The sequence below is a fragment of the Hyaena hyaena genome, unplaced genomic scaffold (assembly GCF_003009895.1).
Source record: "Hyaena hyaena isolate Hyena2069 unplaced genomic scaffold, ASM300989v1 scaffold_589, whole genome shotgun sequence".
NCBI classification, from domain to species: domain Eukaryota; kingdom Metazoa; phylum Chordata; class Mammalia; order Carnivora; family Hyaenidae; genus Hyaena; species Hyaena hyaena.
In genome coordinates this window covers 153590-170948 of record NW_024081220.1, presented here as the reverse complement: position 1 = coordinate 170948, position 17359 = coordinate 153590, and the positions used below count along the sequence as shown (strand labels likewise).

The window sequence follows — 17359 nt, the reverse complement described above, 5'->3', positions numbered from 1 at the left end:
AAGCCGGTCCAGAGTCAAGTAATAAAAGAATAAAGAGAAGAGGGAGATAATTAATGCCAGAAACCTAGGCCAAAGTACTGTAATCAAGAAGAATACTGTTATGACCCCCCCTCTTCACCTCAAGTTAAAGCTAGTTAAAGCCGGTCCAGAGTCAAGTAATAAAAGAATAAAGAGAAGAGGGAGATAATTAATGCCAGAAACCTAGGCCAAAGTACTGTAATCAAGAAGAATACTGTTATGACCCCCCCTCTTCACCTCATTACAGCTGTTACAATGGGATCATTCATTCATTCATTCAAAAAACCTTCACTAATGGCCTGCTTACTAAACCCCTGGGATCGTCCCCAAGACACTTCATTAGTGCCCCATTAAATGTTGCAAAAACTTGTGAAAAAAGGTACCATTCTTTTCTCCCCTTTGTAAATGAGGACACTGAGAGCCAGAGAGGTTAAAAAACTTGCCCAGCATCATACAACTAGTAAGTAGTGGACCCAGGACTGTTAGGCCCCAGGGATAAACAAGCAAGTCATATTCTGAGTCCTCATATTTGCAAACTACAGCTCTATGCAGGGGCTACAAAATAATGCAAGTGATCCCCACTGTCCAGATGCCTATGACTGGTGACAGAGCTGGGGCTCAGTGTGTGTAAATAATAATAACCAAGACTAGCACTTGCTGAGCACATATGGTGCACATGGTACTGCACCGAGCACACAGTATAGACCAGCCTATGCAGCTTGCCCAATCAGCATGTAAGGTAGGCATCGTGTCCATTTTAGAAATGGAAAACTGAGGAGTGCAGAACAATTGCCCGAAGTTACATGCAAGGACCAAGATTCGAGCCCAGGTCCAGCTGTGTCCTCTGAAACATGTATTCGATGCACTCTGCTGCATGGCAAATTGCTACCTAGAAAGAGCACATGCGGACAAAGGCTGGGAGAAAGTGCCAGGCTGAGGCGAGCAGGGAAGGCTTCCCGCAGCTGGTGGCATTTGAGATGGGCCCGAATGTCTACAGAGCAAAAGAGAGGTAGAGGTGCGTGGGGCCTGCATGGAAGCCAGGGTCCTGCTCCAGAGGCCCTGAGTGGCCTTGCTGGCTGGAGGGGCGGGTCCCGGTGGAAAGCTGGTGGGACTAAAGCTCATGTGGTAGGAAGGTGTCAGTCAGATCATGGGGAGGCCTCGGGTACCCCACAAAGAGCCTAGACTCCATCCTGCAGGGGGACGGCAGCTGCAGGTTCTGAGCCCAAGGATGGCATGGCCGGAGTGGCCTTTTAGAAAGTTTCACCGAGGAGTGTAAAAAGGATGGCCGAGGGGCAGGGACAGAGCTGATAACTAGTATGTGGAAGAAGCTAATGGGGTCTCAGCTCAAGTTGTGACAGTGGGAAGGAAAAACTAAGGGCTCAATCTGGAGGCTCCACCGAGGACCTGACTTGGCGAGACCGGCCATGGCGCATTGAGAGGAAAGGGCCAGAAGCAGGAATCTTGTACACCTTTCTGAACCTCAGCCTCCAAACATGCTGTTCTTCCTTAATGAGCTGAAGTGATGTTTCTATTCATGATCTGCCCTCTGGAATTGCCAAGAAATGGCGAGAAGTGAGATTGGCTCCTGAAGGCGCCTGGGGCTCCGGGGCTCTCAGGACAGGATCCTGCACGCAGACTTGGCAGGCAGGGCCGTGAGCCTGAGTGGAGACACAAACACACGGCTTAGCCAGCTGTGGCTCCTGAGTGGGGAGGTGGGGGTAGCATCTCAGTGAGCTGGAACGCCAAGGGAGAGGAGCTTCTGGCCATCTGGATAGTCTCATAACTGAGTACAACCCGGCAATCCCTCTTCAGTTCAGTCCCTGTGTAAATTTGTCTAGAATGTGCTTAGCTTGATAAACACAATAGACTGAACAGAACCAGATCTGTGGTTCTGAAAGCCTAGGCCTGTTCCGTCCTGTCCCATACAGTAGCCACAAACTGCACGTGGCTATTGAATTTTTAATGAAATAAAATTGAAAAATTCAGGTCCTCAATTATACTATCCACATTTCAAATGCTCAGTACCTACATGTGGCTAGGGGTCCCATACCAGAGTGCAGCTGTAGAATATCTCCGTTATTCCAGAAAGTTCTATTCAACAGCACTATCCTAAACTGTGAGAATCTTAAGGAGCCTTCCAGATGATCTAGCCCAGCCTCTTCCATTTATGGATGGGGAGCCTAAGGCCCAGAGAGTTGGAAAGGATGAGGTCACAGACACACAATCAACAGGTGGGAATCAAAGTAAGCGCTCTGACGCCAGCCTAGCGGGTCTCCCTGAGCCCTTTGTGTTTTCTCCAAGCACTAAGGTTTATTATTATTTCAGGCTAATAAATACTTTTCTTTTTGCCTTCTTTCCTGTCCCTAAGAACAGAGACCTTTTCTCTGAGATGCTGAAACCCCTTCCCGGGACTATAGTTCCCAGTTAAAAAAATAACTGGAAACCACCAAACTCAGAATCTCCTTATCCTTGGAGCATTTGACTCAGTAAGATCACAGACCTCAGGCTGAGGCCAGGAGGAATGACACAGGGGCTGTAGGCCAGGAGTCCAGGCTCCCTGGGCCCTCTGGGGACTTGCGCAGGCTCCTTTCCCCTCAGAGCATACTGTCCAATCCAACCTGGTCCCCGTTTCCACCCTGTGTGTCATCCGACTGGCCAAGACCTGTCTGACAACCCAAATGCCTATTAAAGCTTTTTATAGGAAACCAAGCCCCAAGGCTCAGGCCCAGCGGGTACTCCCCCCTCTGCTGGCCACGGACGGCCACCATCTTGTGTCGGGATGATACTTCCAAGCTGGGGAGGCTGACAGCTATCCTTCTGGCCCATCTCCACTTTGTGAGGGATGCAGAAGCCATGGGTGTAGACGCTAGCAAACACTTCTGCCCACCAGCACCAGGACCTCCCGGAAAGTGGACCCAGAGCTACACGTATGGGGATCCTCAGAGGAAGTCTGTCCTCATATCAAAGCATTTGGATTTAATGAACTCCAGTTTATAGGAAAACTTAGGCAGGACCACGGCAAAGTAATAAAAGCTGTCTTATTTGATGTGTGGGAGAAACTCCCACAGGGAGCAGGATCCTCCCTGAGTGGGGACTGGACAAGAAAGAGGATGTGCATTTCATAGATGAGACTTTCCCTGAGGCCATTAAGGAGACTGGTGCGCAGCCTTGGCTCTGCGTCTCACTGTCCTAGGGAGACGCCTCCTCCTGGGCGTGGGAGTGAAGGCCCACGGGGCAGAGCTGGGCTCGGGGCAGCTTGGCCAGAGGGTGACGGCTTCTAGAGAGAAAGGCCCAGCAGCTGGACACAGTGACTGGGAGCGCCACCGAGACAGTTTGTGGACTGAATTACACTGATCGGAACCCTCCCTCTTATATTGGGACCGCTTCTCCAGTATGATCAAAAAAAGGACATGCCGGGTGGTAACTGGGAAGATCATTAGCAATAAAACAATTCTCTTCCCGTGTTTCGTAAATTGTAGCACTTGAGCGTGATGATCTCAATTTTGCTAAATAGAAATTTCCTAAGGTCGTTTGCCTCTTATCCTTTGGAACAACTGGTTGAGGTAATTTATTTCCAAAGAGTCCCTCTCCCTTAGCCCTAAATAAGTGACCAAATTACACAGATGAGCCTCTTGCCGTAATGGAAACCATCAGTGACTTCGGCTTCAGAAATCCCGTGCCGCTGGGTCTTATATGGAAACCAACCTGACAATAAACTATTAAAAAAAAAAAAAGAAACCCTGTGCTGGAATCCCAGTTCTGCCGCCCCACGCCATGTGATTTCTGCAGGTCTCCTACCCTTCTGTGCCGTGTAGGCTCCTTCCCGTCTGGAAAGCGGGGTAATTCTACCTCCTTCGCCGAGTCACTGGGACACAATGCATCTGAAGTGTCTATCATGGTATCCGGCACTTATAAGTGCTCCATTAATGCCGATGAAAGAAAATCTGCTTTGTCTGGCACACGAGTCCCCTCGTGTTCTGACTCCCCCCGTGACTATGCAGCCGAGTCACTTTCTGGAGCCATTTGACACCCAAGTTTCAGAAAGAACAGGAGTGGCAGCAGTGGCAATGCCATCACACCAACCCCCTCCCCACCCGCCCCTACCCGGGCAGCTTTGCTTTGCTCTGAGCTTAAAGGGCATCTGGACGGACTACCAGTCTCAGTTTAAATGCCTTGGTGCAGGGGAGGGTCCAGTGTCCACTTCTGCAGTCCACCTGGGCGATGCCCTTCCCCTGCCCCAGCGCCCTGGCTCCAGGGCAGGCTAACGGTCTCCCCACGTGCTGTGAGGGAGCCGGTTTTTAGGCCTCATTTGCTGTGTCGCAGAGAGCGGGGTTAGCAAGCTGCGGCTCACAGGTCGCACCCAGCTGCTGTCTGTTTCGGTGAATAAGTTCATACTGGAACATGGCCGCACCATCTGGGTCTGCCCTGTGCCCCAGTGGTGGGGTCGAGCAGTTGTAGTGCAAATAGCCTGTATGGCCTGCAAAGCATGAAATATTTACCGTTTGGCCTTTTAATAGGAAAGATTTGGCGTAGAGGGAAGAAAATGTGCTGGCGTCAGGAGCCCTGGGCCGCAGTCTGGACCCAGTGGCTGACTTGCTCTGCATCCCTGAGGGACTCACAGCCCCTCTGATCTCTGGCTAAAGTGGGAAGGGGTTGACATCACTCTAAGTTCCTTTAGTTCCAACACGGCGGCACCCCTCCGTTCTATTGCCCCTTCTCTCGGGGGCTCCTGTGCTGAGATTCAAGGCCCCCGCTCTCAGTGAGCTCTACCTCTTGGTGATGGCTGCTGCGCCTTCAAGGCCGTGCGGCTCCAGGGAGACGCGAGATGGTCACTCAGGGAACAGAACTTAACTTCTCCAAAGAGATGCCCTGAAAGGCACTGACAAGGAGCGCAGTTCGCCCTCTCTTATTTGAGGAGGGGAACTGCTCATGGAGACTGGTCCCTGCATAATGGCAGTTCCATAGGACAGGGCTGGGTCTGGTGACCACTGGAACCAGCGGTGATCCAGCTTCTGACGGGAGTGTGGAGGCCCAGGTGGCCGAGGTCTGGGCTGACCTGGAGAGGCAGAACCGGCAGCACCAGGTGCTGCTGGACATCAAGCCCAGCCGGAGGGCGAGATCACCGCATGCTGGAACCTTCTTGGAGCAAGGGCTGCAGGTACACGTGAGGCTGAGGAGGGCCAGTGTTTGTGGCATCTCCAGGACGCTGATGCATCATGCATTGTGACAATCCTACATCACACACCTGCCCAGAGCACTTGAGCTCCTTCCTTCTCAGCCATGGGTGCTCCCCTGTCCCAGCGGACACTTGGCTTTTTGCTTCCTCAGAGTGCCCAGCTGCTTTCATGCCTGGCCCTTCATTTTGGTTCTTTCCTTTTAGCCAGTGGCCTTGGGCCATGAGCAGGGTGAGGGAGAAGGAAGAATATCTGTGGATGGAATGTTCCTGATACGCTGGGCACTTTGTTTTCCTTCACTGAATCCATGTGACATGATAAGGCCTACCTTAAATATATATATTTAAAGATATGCCATTTTTCTTTAATTAAAAAAATCTGGCTGGACTCCCCTGAACTCTATCAGGCCTAGTCAGTTCTGCTTGTGCTATAGCTAAAGGAGTATGTGGGGGTCTAGGGGCCCCATTTTGTAATCGAAGAAACTGAGGTTCAGAGAATGATGGCAGCAAGAGAACTCATGTGGCAGCAAAGTATTTGGAGTGTTGCGTGTGGTAAGATCACCTACGTGTGAACAGAAGACCGATCCTCTCTGGTGAGCCCTGTTTTCTCTCTTCCTGTGGATTTCAGCATTATTTCCCCTGAGACTTAATACCAGGCCATGCAGTTAACGTTACTGTCCTTGTTATTGCAGATGAAGACATGGGGCTCAGAGAACGTAATTTGCCCCGGGGCCTGAGCTAGTAAGGCAGGTGGGCAGAGACTCAGCCAAGTGTGCCTTTACTTGGTGGCTGGGCTTGAGGATGGACCATCTCTGTGCATCTGGGTTGCAGAATGCCTTCAATTCACACGCTGCTCCCTCAGGCGACACACAAGGGGGTCCTATGGCCTGCACCCAACAAGCCCCACACAACACCTCCTCCTTGAGCCCACCCTGTGTGTCCGAGGCTGCTGGGGTAGCGCTGGACCCTGTACACAGGGCATTGGGGACCTTCCCGATGCCGCATGTGAGAGATGCAGGAAGCCAGAGACTCCCCGATGGCCGACACCCACCTTACAGACGGCTCATCTCTGAGGTGGGGCACCCCTGCAGCTCTGTGGCTTCCCATGATTTCCACCTGTGTTTTGATGTTCAAGTTCTCTTAGTGGGGCCATGTTCCTTCTGTATCGCTTGAGGAGCTACATCTCTCTTCTGGTTCCTGCCCAATAAATTAAAAGAATAAATTAATAAATGAAGGTGCCTGTTGAATGTGTCTACTGTTGTAAGATTACATCACTGAGTTATAGTGGGCACTGGTGGGGTGTATTTTAAACTATGGCTGTGATCCACTGAAGGTCTGTGAAGTCATCTTAGTGGATTTTGATCAGCTTGAGACAGGGAGGGAGGGAGGGAGAGAGAGAGACAGAGAGAGAGAGCAAGAGAGAACAGAATAGAAAATGATATGTGTGTCTTGCACATGTACAGTTGCAAAATGTGCAGTGTAATTCTTACTTGGGTTGTGCTCAAGAGTTCAAGCCCATGGTCTGTTCCAGAGCTTGCATTTTCAGTGGGGAAACCAGGGACCAGAAGAACTGGCTGGCTTGCTTCGGGCCACCCCGCTAGTGAGGGGCAGCGCTGGGAGCAGAGACTGTCCAGAAACACCCCCTCCTTAAATGAAAACACAGCCCTAATCCTGCCTTGTCAGCCCTAGAAGGAGGCTCTCCTGGGGTGGAGAAGGGGCCAAATAATTGGGCCCTGCCTTCTGTGTCCTGTCCTCAGGCATTAAGTACCACGGCCAGGACTTGGAAGCATTCTGTCACTCTGATACTGGTTAAGAGTGCATAAGGCACCCCAGATTCCCTGGGGCTGGGTGGAGGATGGGTGATTGAGAGGGGGTTCAGCTCCACCTTGATGATAGCAAAAGGGATCTATGGGTCATGAGTCTAGAAGACCCAAGTCACAGCCTGCTTGTGGGACACACAGACCTGTCCTGATCTCATGGGTCTGGGAGGAAAGGGATCTTGTCTGAGACCCTCTCCTTCTAGCTCCCATTTCCCTCTGTCTGGTGGATGCCACACCCAGCCCCTGCGCTCCCAGAAGCTCCTTCCCAGATGCTAAGCCAAGGAGGACCTGAGCCTTTGAACTTCTTCTTTCCTTTCTGTGAATGCCTCTCCTCTGCAGGTGAGGGACATTTTGGATGGGTCCCCACGTTGCCCAGGGGAGTGGCTCTCCCCTCACAGGCTTCAACTACACACTAGACTCAATGTTCTGATCCTGACCCACTCTTCATAGGTACCCGAAAAGTATGAGAAGGTGGATTCCTCATAGAGTCATTCTCCATCCCTCCCTCCCCTCCAACCAGTGGCTGGGTGCTCTTTCTCCCAGACCTCTGATGGCTGCGGGGAAGATCTTGTGAACAAACTCCTTACTGATTCTGCCATGAAGTGTATGGACAGTTCTGCTGAGTGGGATAAATAATCACCGTACAAAGACAAACGAGTTAGGAGAAAACTTGTTTTTCAGAATGTTTTGGATGTCAGAATTACAGATAAGGTTTTGTGGCTTCGTACTGCTTTATGAGAAGTAGTTTCATTAGCCACGGAATGCTGATTTCTAGGGCTGTGAATCCTCTTGAGTAACTCTCAGGGCAAATTTCATAATTGCACTTTCCACAGGAGACTATGAAGGCTCTGTGGCTTAGGAACCTTAGTAGAGCCAGAGCCTGCAACTGTGTGACTCCACAGTGCTGGGTTTCAGGATACCACAATGGTTTTCCCATTCTCTCTCTCCTTGCTCTTCTAAGTCACTGCCTCTTAGTCTCAACTGCACATTGGAACCACTTGGGGAGCTTAAAAAAATACGTCTGAAGAAGACCAAAGGGAGAGGCCTTACTTTCCCTGATTTCAAGCTATATTGTAGAGCTGTAGATACAGAAGCCCTATGGTAGTGGCACAAAAACAGATGCATAGACCAATGGAATGGAATCAAGAGATTCAAGAACTAAGCCCATGTATATGTAGCCAATTAATAATATTTGACAAGGGAGCCAAGAATACTCAATGAGAAAATGATAGTCTCTTCAATAAATGGTGCTGGGAAAAATGGATGGTCACGCCTATCTTACACCACTCACAGAAAGTAACCTGAAATGGATTAAAGACTTAATTATAAAACCCAGATCCATAAAACTTCTAGAAGAAAACATGGGGGAAAAATGGGTTGTGGCAGTGATTTCTTGGATATGACACATAAAGCAGAAGTAACAAAATAAAAAAAAAATAAAGAAGTGAGACTACATCAAACTCTAGCATACATTCATGTATTTATAAGCCATTCTGATTTTTCAGTTCTGAAAACACTAAGATTCTTAACACATATATATTTTTTAAGTTTACTTATTTATTTTGAGAGAGACAGAGATAGCATGAGTGGGGGAGGGGCAGAGAGAGAGAGAGAGAGAGAGAGAGAGAGAGAGATATTCCCAAGCAGGCTCTGTGCTGGCAGCACAGAGCCCAACATGGGGCCTGAACTCATGAAACTGTGAAATCATGACTTGAGCTGAAACCAAGCATCAGATGCTTAACCAACTGAGCCACCCAGGCACCCCATGAAAACACTAAGCTTTTTAAAGGGGGGTGATGGTGATAGTTGGAGACCCTGCAGGGGAAGGGAACTGATATTTATTAAGTGCTTACTCTGTGCTAGGCATTATGTTAGTTCTGTCCACCAGATAGCCTTTACTCTTACTAGTAGCCCTGGATATAAATATTATTGTAAGCATTCATAGGAGAAAGCAAATGCATTTGAAGGTTACATAAACTGGTTGAGATCAGGCAGTTCAGAAATTAAGTTTGGATATTTTCTAAAAAATATATATATACATTGGTCTCTGCCCTCAGTTCCTGGCACAGGGCTCCTAAAGCTCTGTAATTTCCTAAGTGGTAAGAACACTAGGAGCATCTTTTGTTCTGTTATTTGGTTTTTGATCCTGGTTCCTGACACAGAGCTCTTAAATCCCTTGGGATTTCCTGGGTGCTAGGCATGTCTTTTGTTCCAATGAGGCCACTCTTGGTGGGCTCTTGGATGGGGATTGGTCACCACAAAGAGTAAGCTATGATTAGAATCTTGGCATTGTCCACCTCACTCACCATCCTCTAGGAAGGAGAGAGGGACTGGAGGCTGAGTTAGTGATCGATCATACCTATATAATAATGCCTCCATAACAATCCCTGAAGTACAGGATTCAGAGAGTTTTTGGCTTGGTGCATGTGTGGAGGTGCAGGGAGTATGGCTTGTTCAGAGAGGGCATGAAAGTTCTGCACCCCTCCCCACATATCTTGTCCTATGTGTCTCTTTATCAGGTTACTCATCATGTCCTTTATAATATCCTTGATACTAAATTGGTAAATATGCATGTTTCCCTGAGTTCTGTGAGTCATCCCAGCAAATTATCACACCAAAAGAAGGGGTCATGAAAACACTAATTTATAGCCAGTTATTCAGAAGGACAGGTGACAACCTGGGACTTATGATCAGTGTCTGAAAAAGGGCAGCCTTGTGAGGCTGAGCCCTTACCTTGTGGGATCTGATGCTAAATCCAGATAGATAACTTAGGAATTAAATTGAACTATAGGACACCTAGCTGATGCCACAGAGAATTACTTGGTGTACAGAATAGACAGTTGCAAAGGAAAAAATAGATTCTGCTCTTGGGCCATTCTCAGGGTAATGGTAGTGGGAAGGAAGATGATGACATGACTGAAGAACTCAGAGTGAGTGTGGCACCACCATCATAGGCCACTGTGATGCCTTGTCACAAATGTCTCCCTCACTCTAAGGCAGGGACTGTGTCTTTTATAGATGCACTCCTAGGGTCTAGAGGATGTCATCGTAGGAGGAAATCAACATTGATTAAGTGAATAAACTTTGTGGATCCATAGAGCTGTATCTGATAAACCTGATGATAAAATACTATCTAATTTGAATAAACGTATGCCTTTTCCATTCATCAAAGCCTCTAGAGTTGCATATCTAGAATAATAGATGAGTTATTACTTATTATTATTATTTGTTTCTCTTCTCTTAAGAGTCTTCCTGAATTTATTTGACCCACAATTTTCTTTGGCACCATTTCCTAACAGCTAGAAGACATGGCAGTATGAGGCTCCACACACAGGAGCTGTCTTCAACGTATGCATCCATTGTATTATGTGATGGGCAATGTTCCCATGACACAAACCCTTGGATGCTCTCCATGCATCTTCCTGCAGCAGGAGCCACGGCATAGAAAAAGTAGGCTGGGGGTTAGGTGCAATTTCTGGGTACTAGTCTATAGGTCCATGCCTTTCCCTCTCACTGGTTGAGATACACCCATCTGTAACAACACCATCTTTGAAAATAGCATCCCAAGGCCACTGCTCTGCCTTCCCATCTGCAGTAGGCTTCCTGCCACTAGAGACTAGTATTGCTAACGTCAGACTCACAGAGAGAACTGTGTGCACACAGGTGAGTGAAGAAGGGCTGAAGGCTTCCATCTCTCACACTCTGTCTTCACCACATCTTGTCACTGAATCTGGCTCATCTTTGGTTACCAAAGGCCAGAGGGACTCTTTTTAAAGGGTTGGGAAGAAAGGCAGTCTTAGATATGAGGACAAGGATCCTCACCCCACACTCATCTCCTTTGAGAAAAATGCAAATCAGCGGAACCAAGCAACTTTACAAAGAGATGCAACATCAGGGTCATTATGCAAAACAGCACGCTCATTAGAAGCCCAAGCCAGGACCATGATGAAGATTCCGTAGAGAGGAGCGTCATTCAGACATAGAAAGCCTCAGCAGTGATGTTATGCAGTAACAAGTGTTGTGTATTTTGAGATGGAAGAAATCATGAGTTTTCAGCTAATGGAATGAATCCTGCCAGAGAATAAAGTCAAAAGATAGATTCAATTTAGCGGGTCAAAAGAAATGACTTTATAAGTCTAGTTCTTTGGTTTATAGAGAAGCTTGTTGCTATGTTATGAGACAGAGGAGAGTAACAAAGGGGTGTTTGAAGATGCAACCTATGCAGATTGCACCCAGAGGCCTCTGAAGGATGAGATGGGTTGGTTCTGGTGAGATCTTCTAATTATCATGTCTATAAAGAGTTATTCATTGATGAGCTCTGAGTAACCCTTAGGACAGAGCTGACCACTAGTTACCTTTCCTGGGAAACCCAATCTGGACAGAAGTCTCAGACTTCTGTATTTCTTCTTGATAGAACTCCAATAGCTTATGTTTCATATATACATATCTGGTCCCTATAGAGATGTCTATTCAGCTTTGGCTCAATGCTTAGAGCACTGGAAAACATTCATTTTTTCAAAGAGTTAGTTATAACCCCCATACTGACTCTGATAACTTAGTTTTACTCCATATTAGGTCTGTCTCAGTCCTAGGGACAATCTATCTCCTGCCACAAGTTTTGAGAGAGAACTTTTGGGACCTTAGTAGTCAGCACTCTTGGTTCTCTGATACCAAAAGCTAGTGGGGTATAATAATTTTGGAGATGGAGATTTCTCCTGGACATCCTTCTACATGGTCCTTGGAGAAACTTTGCCCTATTGCTCTGGAATCCCAACATTTGTATTTTCTGAGACACAAAGAATAAAATAGAATGTTAAATTCTTATTTTATCTCTTAACTTCAACTTCTTGTCCAATTTCTAGACCTTATAATCCTTATTAGTTCTGGCAATGACACACTTATTCTTCTATTGGGGGGTGGGCAAGGTGAAGAGAACAAGAATGGGTTCTGGAGTAGAATGAAATGATGCTGACACCAGGCTTTGCCACTTTGTAAGGGGGTTGATCTTAGAAAAACAACTTCATGTCTCTGGTCCTCAATGTCATATTTCTTTCTTTTGTAAAGTTTTCCTAAGAATATCCACCTTACAGGATGGTAGGAAGGATTAAACAATATTATTGATAAATACCCTAACACATATGCAAGGGCTCAGTAAAGAACTTTAGAATCAAGGAAGTAAGGCAGGAAAACCCCCCATACTGACTCTGGTAACTCAGTGTCCATTGAGTTTCACAGCCTTGGAATTTAAAAAGATTATTGTTCATTTTGCTTGTTTCTGGGTTAACTAAGCTTACCTTTCCTGGTCCAGATCAGGCAAGGTTCAGGATCTCCCTAATGCTGATGACCTTCTCAGACAACCTATTTAAAATATGTATGGCTACCTAAGTTTGGGTTGTTTTCTGGTGGGCAGGAACTATGTCAGGCTTAACTAATTGTATGGCAGGTGCCTGGCACAGTGCCTGGCACATAGGATGTGCTAGAAGATGCATGTTGAATGAACGGACTTATCAAAGTTGTATCGCCCCCAAAGTGAGTATGAAAGGCAAAAGAAGTAAGAAGAAATGTGAAATTTTTGATAACCCAAACCCATAACATTTATCAGCAGGAACCAGGCTCTTCCCTGGATAGAGAAGGCTGGTTTAGTCTTAACCCAGGCGGGCACCATTGTGGTCATAGGAGTTCATCCTATGACCAACAGGAACAATCATTCCTTCAGTGTGGGCACATCAACTCTAGTCAAGGTATAAACATCTGATGGCTAAAAGGATTTTGTTCTTTGAAAAATAATAAAAGTTTCTGACTTCCCATCAACAGACACCCTGATATCAAAGAGCCAGGAGGCACCTCAAATTCATCAACATTCCTTTAATGAGGCAAAGAACTCTTAATGGTAAACTCAACAGCTGAGTAACAGGATGACGGTACAACAGGAGGTAGAGAATCAAGGCACTGAGGTCAAAGCATTGAGCCAACACCCACCTGGGATGGGGTATAAAAGGCCTAGCAGGGAAGGGGATTGTCACACTCAGTGGCTTGGCCTTCCCAGCTGCTCTGAAGCTCCTGTATTACCTCAGCCCAACACCATGACCTCCTGCTACATCAGCTCACCTCACTGTCTGGGCAGCACCCAGATGCCCGAAGCCACAAATGTCTGCGGCTCCACCACTGACATTGGGGGCCAGCCAGGGGCAGAGGCCAAGGCCGCATCCCTGTGCCTCTCTGCCACCTGGGCACATGCGAACCGGGTGCGTGTGGGGGCAACCCCTCTGGGCCGACCCAGCCTCTGTGTGCCCCACAGCTGCCAAACTGCTTGCCCCTTGCCAGGGACCCGTGACATTCCCGGCAACATTGGAGTGTGTTGGAACTATGGGGAAGGCGCCCCGAATGGCCACGAGAAGGTGACCATGCAGTTCCTGAATGACCGTCTGGCCAACTACCTGGAGAAGGTGCGCCAGCTGGAGCGGGAGAACGCGGAGCTGGAGACCAAGATCCGAGAGTCTAGCAAATGCCACGAGTCCAGCATGTGTCCAGACTACCAGTCCTACTTCCGGACCATCGAGGAGCTCCAGCAGAAGGTGAGGTCTGAAGTAGCCTGGGGTATGCTGGGTCTGAAGAAGGCAGAAGGGCATGGCAGTCTCAAGTAGCTTTGTGTTCTTGGGTTCTTTTGAGCATGAGTATAGATGCCAGTGTAGAGCTAGAGCCCAGAGTATGATGTTTTGTGTATGAACTGTCTTCCTGGTTTTCCTCAGATCCTGTGCAGCAAGGCCGAGAATACCAGGCTGATTATCCAAGTTGACAATGCCAAGCTGGCTGCTGATGACTTTAGAATCAAGTAAGTATGGCCAGAAGAGGGCTCAGAGTGACTCTTTTCTTTACCTTAAGTCCCAATGTCCAAATACTTTATTGACTGAATTACTGGCCTGTTTCTTCTTTCCTAAATTTCCCAAATAAAAATATGTATTACAGACAAAACTAATAGAAGTTGGCTGAGAAAAAAACAACCCCATCAAATTCAGTATGTATGGTATAGCGTAGAGTTAATTCCTCCTTCATGTATTTCCCTAAAATGGAAGATAAGGCTGTCTGAGCTCACTAATCAGGAGCAGAATAAGGTGATTTCAGGAATAAACTGAGCAAGGACAGTCACTGAATTTCATATATAAGTTAGAGGGACCATTTATGGATGGGTCAGGATCCAGATTTACCTATGGGATCCTCAAGTACTAGGCATTTCTACCCAAGGTCAGAGATAGAGAAGTGGCCCAACACAAGGAATAAGGAAGCAAATCATTGATCAGGTACCTGGATGTTGCTTAACCTAGTGGTGTGAGTTCTGTACTGGAGCCTGAGATACATGATCTTATGCAAGCTAGTTCATTTTGGAACCAAAGTTTCTTCAATGCCCAGTGGTAAAAATGATACCTACTATGAATACCTTGCTAGACCATGAGCCAATTGAGTAGAGTGGCTTATTCATCTCTGAGGCCAGTGTTGAGCACAGCAAGCAAATGAGGATCCCAATTGGTAAAGGAAATGGAAACCAGGGGCAGCTGAGAGGGGCTGTCCTCGTTATCCTGCTGACCTTTCGTCTCCTGTCCTGGAAGGCATGAGAGTGAGCTGTCCCTACGCCAGGTGGTGGAGGCTGACATGTGTGGGATGCACAAGCTCCTGGATGACCTGAGCCTGGCCAAGGCCGACCTGGAGGCCCAGCAGGAGTCCCTGAAGGAGGAGATGCTCTGTCTCAAGAGCAACCATGAGCAGGTGTGGGCTTGGGGCTGCAGACTCATGGGGGAGGGCACTGGGCAGAGGAGGGAGCACCACCCATCCTGAGGCTCTAGGATAAGAACTCGGATGCCCACTTGGCATCAGGATGAGGGGCTGATCTGGGTGTGGGAGTCAGGCTGACTCTGTAGGATGTGGCAGAGGCGGAGGTTCCTTGTCTCTAAAGGTTTGCCTTGTCAATTTCGGAAGGCATCCAAATGGACTCTTCCCAGTGGATCCTGGGCAAGATCTTTCACTTCGTGCACAAGTGGGGGATTGCCCCTCATGCTGCTTGTCAGAGGAGGGGTTCAGGTACCATCTGCTCTGTCCAAAGCCCTTTCTTTCCTCACTCGGGGTGTTGGTCCTTCTGTTCCTGCAGGAAGTGAGCATTCTGAGGGCCCAGCTGGGGGACAAGCTCCAGATTAAGCTGGACGCAGAGCCCACCGTGGACATGAGCAGGGTGCTGGAGGAGATGCGGTGCCACTACGAGGCCATGATGCAGACTGGCCGCAATGATGTGGAGCAGTGGTTCCAGGATCAGGTGAGGGTGCTGCCTTGGGGCAGGGAGGGCCCCCCAGCTTGCACCCTGGCAGCGGGGTGATGTGATGTCTCTGTGCACTTGTGCTTCAGTCTGAGAGCATCAGCAAGCAAGACATGTCCTGCTCCGAGGAGCTGCAGTGCTGCCAGTCGGAGATCCTGGAGCTGAGGCGCACGGTGAACGCCCTGGAGGTGGAGCTTCAGGCCCAGCACAGCTTGGTACGGTCCTCTGCCCTCACCATGCTGTTGGTGCCACGGGCCATGGCCTGGCAGCAGTGTGTATTAGAAGTCCCACTAATCAGTTCCACTAATAGTCAGAACTCAGGGGCTGGATCCCTCTCTCCCTGGTGGAGATGCCTTGCCATCAAGGTTGGTTTGACCCTGAAAAATGGTTCCTTTAAAAAGTCAACTTCACTTCTTTTAGAATAAAGGATGGAGGTCCAGGCCCTCATTCCACAACATGTCCTTGGGTGTCTACTTGGTCAGGTACTAGGAATACAGGGATGAACAGTTCCTCCAGGTAGAAGTTTTGTGAAAAGTCGTGGTGATATGGGCAGTGATTTCTCCAGAGTTCCGGGAATGTCCTATGACATGGTGAGGTTGGCCATGATTTCCACTGCTGAAATTTGGGACACTGAGGTGTCTTACCCAGTTATTTGCCACTACAGAAGGACTGCCTGCAGAACTCGCTGTGTGAGTCGGATGCGCGCTTCGGCACCGAGCTGGCCCAGATGCAGATCCTGATCAGCAACGTGGAGGAGCAGCTGTCTGAGATCCGGGCTGACCTGGAGCGGCAGAACCAGGAGTACCAGGTGCTGCTGGATGTCAAGGCCCGGCTGGAGTGCGAGATCAACACATACCGGAAACTTCTGGAGAGTGAGGATTGCAAGTACGTGTGATTTAGGCACTACTTGGCCAATCATTTGCCCAATTCTTAGTGATTTCCTTATGGTAATAGTAGTGCTATCTACAAACAAGAAGGCAGTGTATGCTCCAGCTGAGTGACCCATTGCCCTGTCCTTGGCTCACACTCTGCCTCATTGACAGAATATGAAGTGAGTGACTGTCTATTGGGATCCATTGCCAGGTCTCTAGTGCTGCTACTTGGCATAGCCATTCACTGGTGAGAGTAGAAACATGGCTGTACATTGAACAGGGGATTTGAGTATAGATCACAGAAGATTTGTTGAACTTGTTTTTGCTCTCTTTTTAATCCTTATTTGTATTTTCTATCTTGTTGGCTAGACCCTGATTCTCATCTAGAAAACCTTAATTCTGGAAGGCATTTCAGAAATTCCTCAGTCTAGCGCTACGGGTGCACAATAGGGGGTCAATGGCCAGGGCTTCCCTGTCCTGTAGTGTTGAAGAGGTGACTCCTTCCTTGTGCTCTATCACACATCATTCGTTTCCCGTCCCTAACTGTGTTCACCTTTTCTCTCTTTCCACAGACTCCCTTGCAATCCATGCTCCACCTCTGCTGCCTGTGTGGCTTCCCCCTGTACGCCTCGTCCAAGCTGTGCCCCCCGCACCACTTGTGGGCCTGGGTCGGCCTGTGGAGCCGGCACTGGAAGCCGATTCTGAATGCCGTGTGCCAGCAGGGGTGGTTAGAGCAAGGGGATGCCCAAAGAGAAATGCTTGTTATACATCCAGGCAATATGGCTTCTAAATATTGATGACTTAGTGTATGCAGAGCCTGTCCAAAGGCCACAAGTGGAATCTTCGTCAGTAGCGTTCTTTAACAGCTCCAGTTTTTCCCAAATTAGCTCCATGTCCTCAGTGGCCAGATCCCAACCACCAGCGGTGGCTGGGAAATATCTACCTTGGAGAGACTCAGGCATTGGATCAGATTGAAGAAGTATCATGGGGTGAGGATGGGGCAGGACCTGAAATTGCATTTGCATTTCAAGTGCCAACTTTAGCTTGGAAAATTCCCAGTTTGTGGTCAGGAGAGTGAGAAACAAACTTCACTGTTTGTTATTCTCCCTGATGTACTGATTCTGTTTTTAACATCTGCAGCCTCAGATAATGGCCCCAGTGAGGGGTCAATGGA

At 48.3% G+C, this 17359-nt stretch overlaps 1 protein-coding gene across 1 annotated transcript; it reads left to right on the top strand.

Moving 5' to 3' along the window:
* The first annotated feature begins 13094 nt into the window (after positions 1 to 13094).
* Positions 13095 to 16890, top strand: LOC120248403 (keratin, type I cuticular Ha8-like). Its single transcript, XM_039256742.1, has 7 exons — positions 13095 to 13586; positions 13761 to 13843; positions 14616 to 14772; positions 15152 to 15313; positions 15403 to 15528; positions 15978 to 16198; positions 16758 to 16890. Exons 1-7 carry the CDS (start codon positions 13095 to 13097, stop codon positions 16888 to 16890), a joined length of 1374 nt encoding a protein of 457 aa, XP_039112673.1.
* Positions 16891 to 17359: the final 469 nt, after the last annotated feature.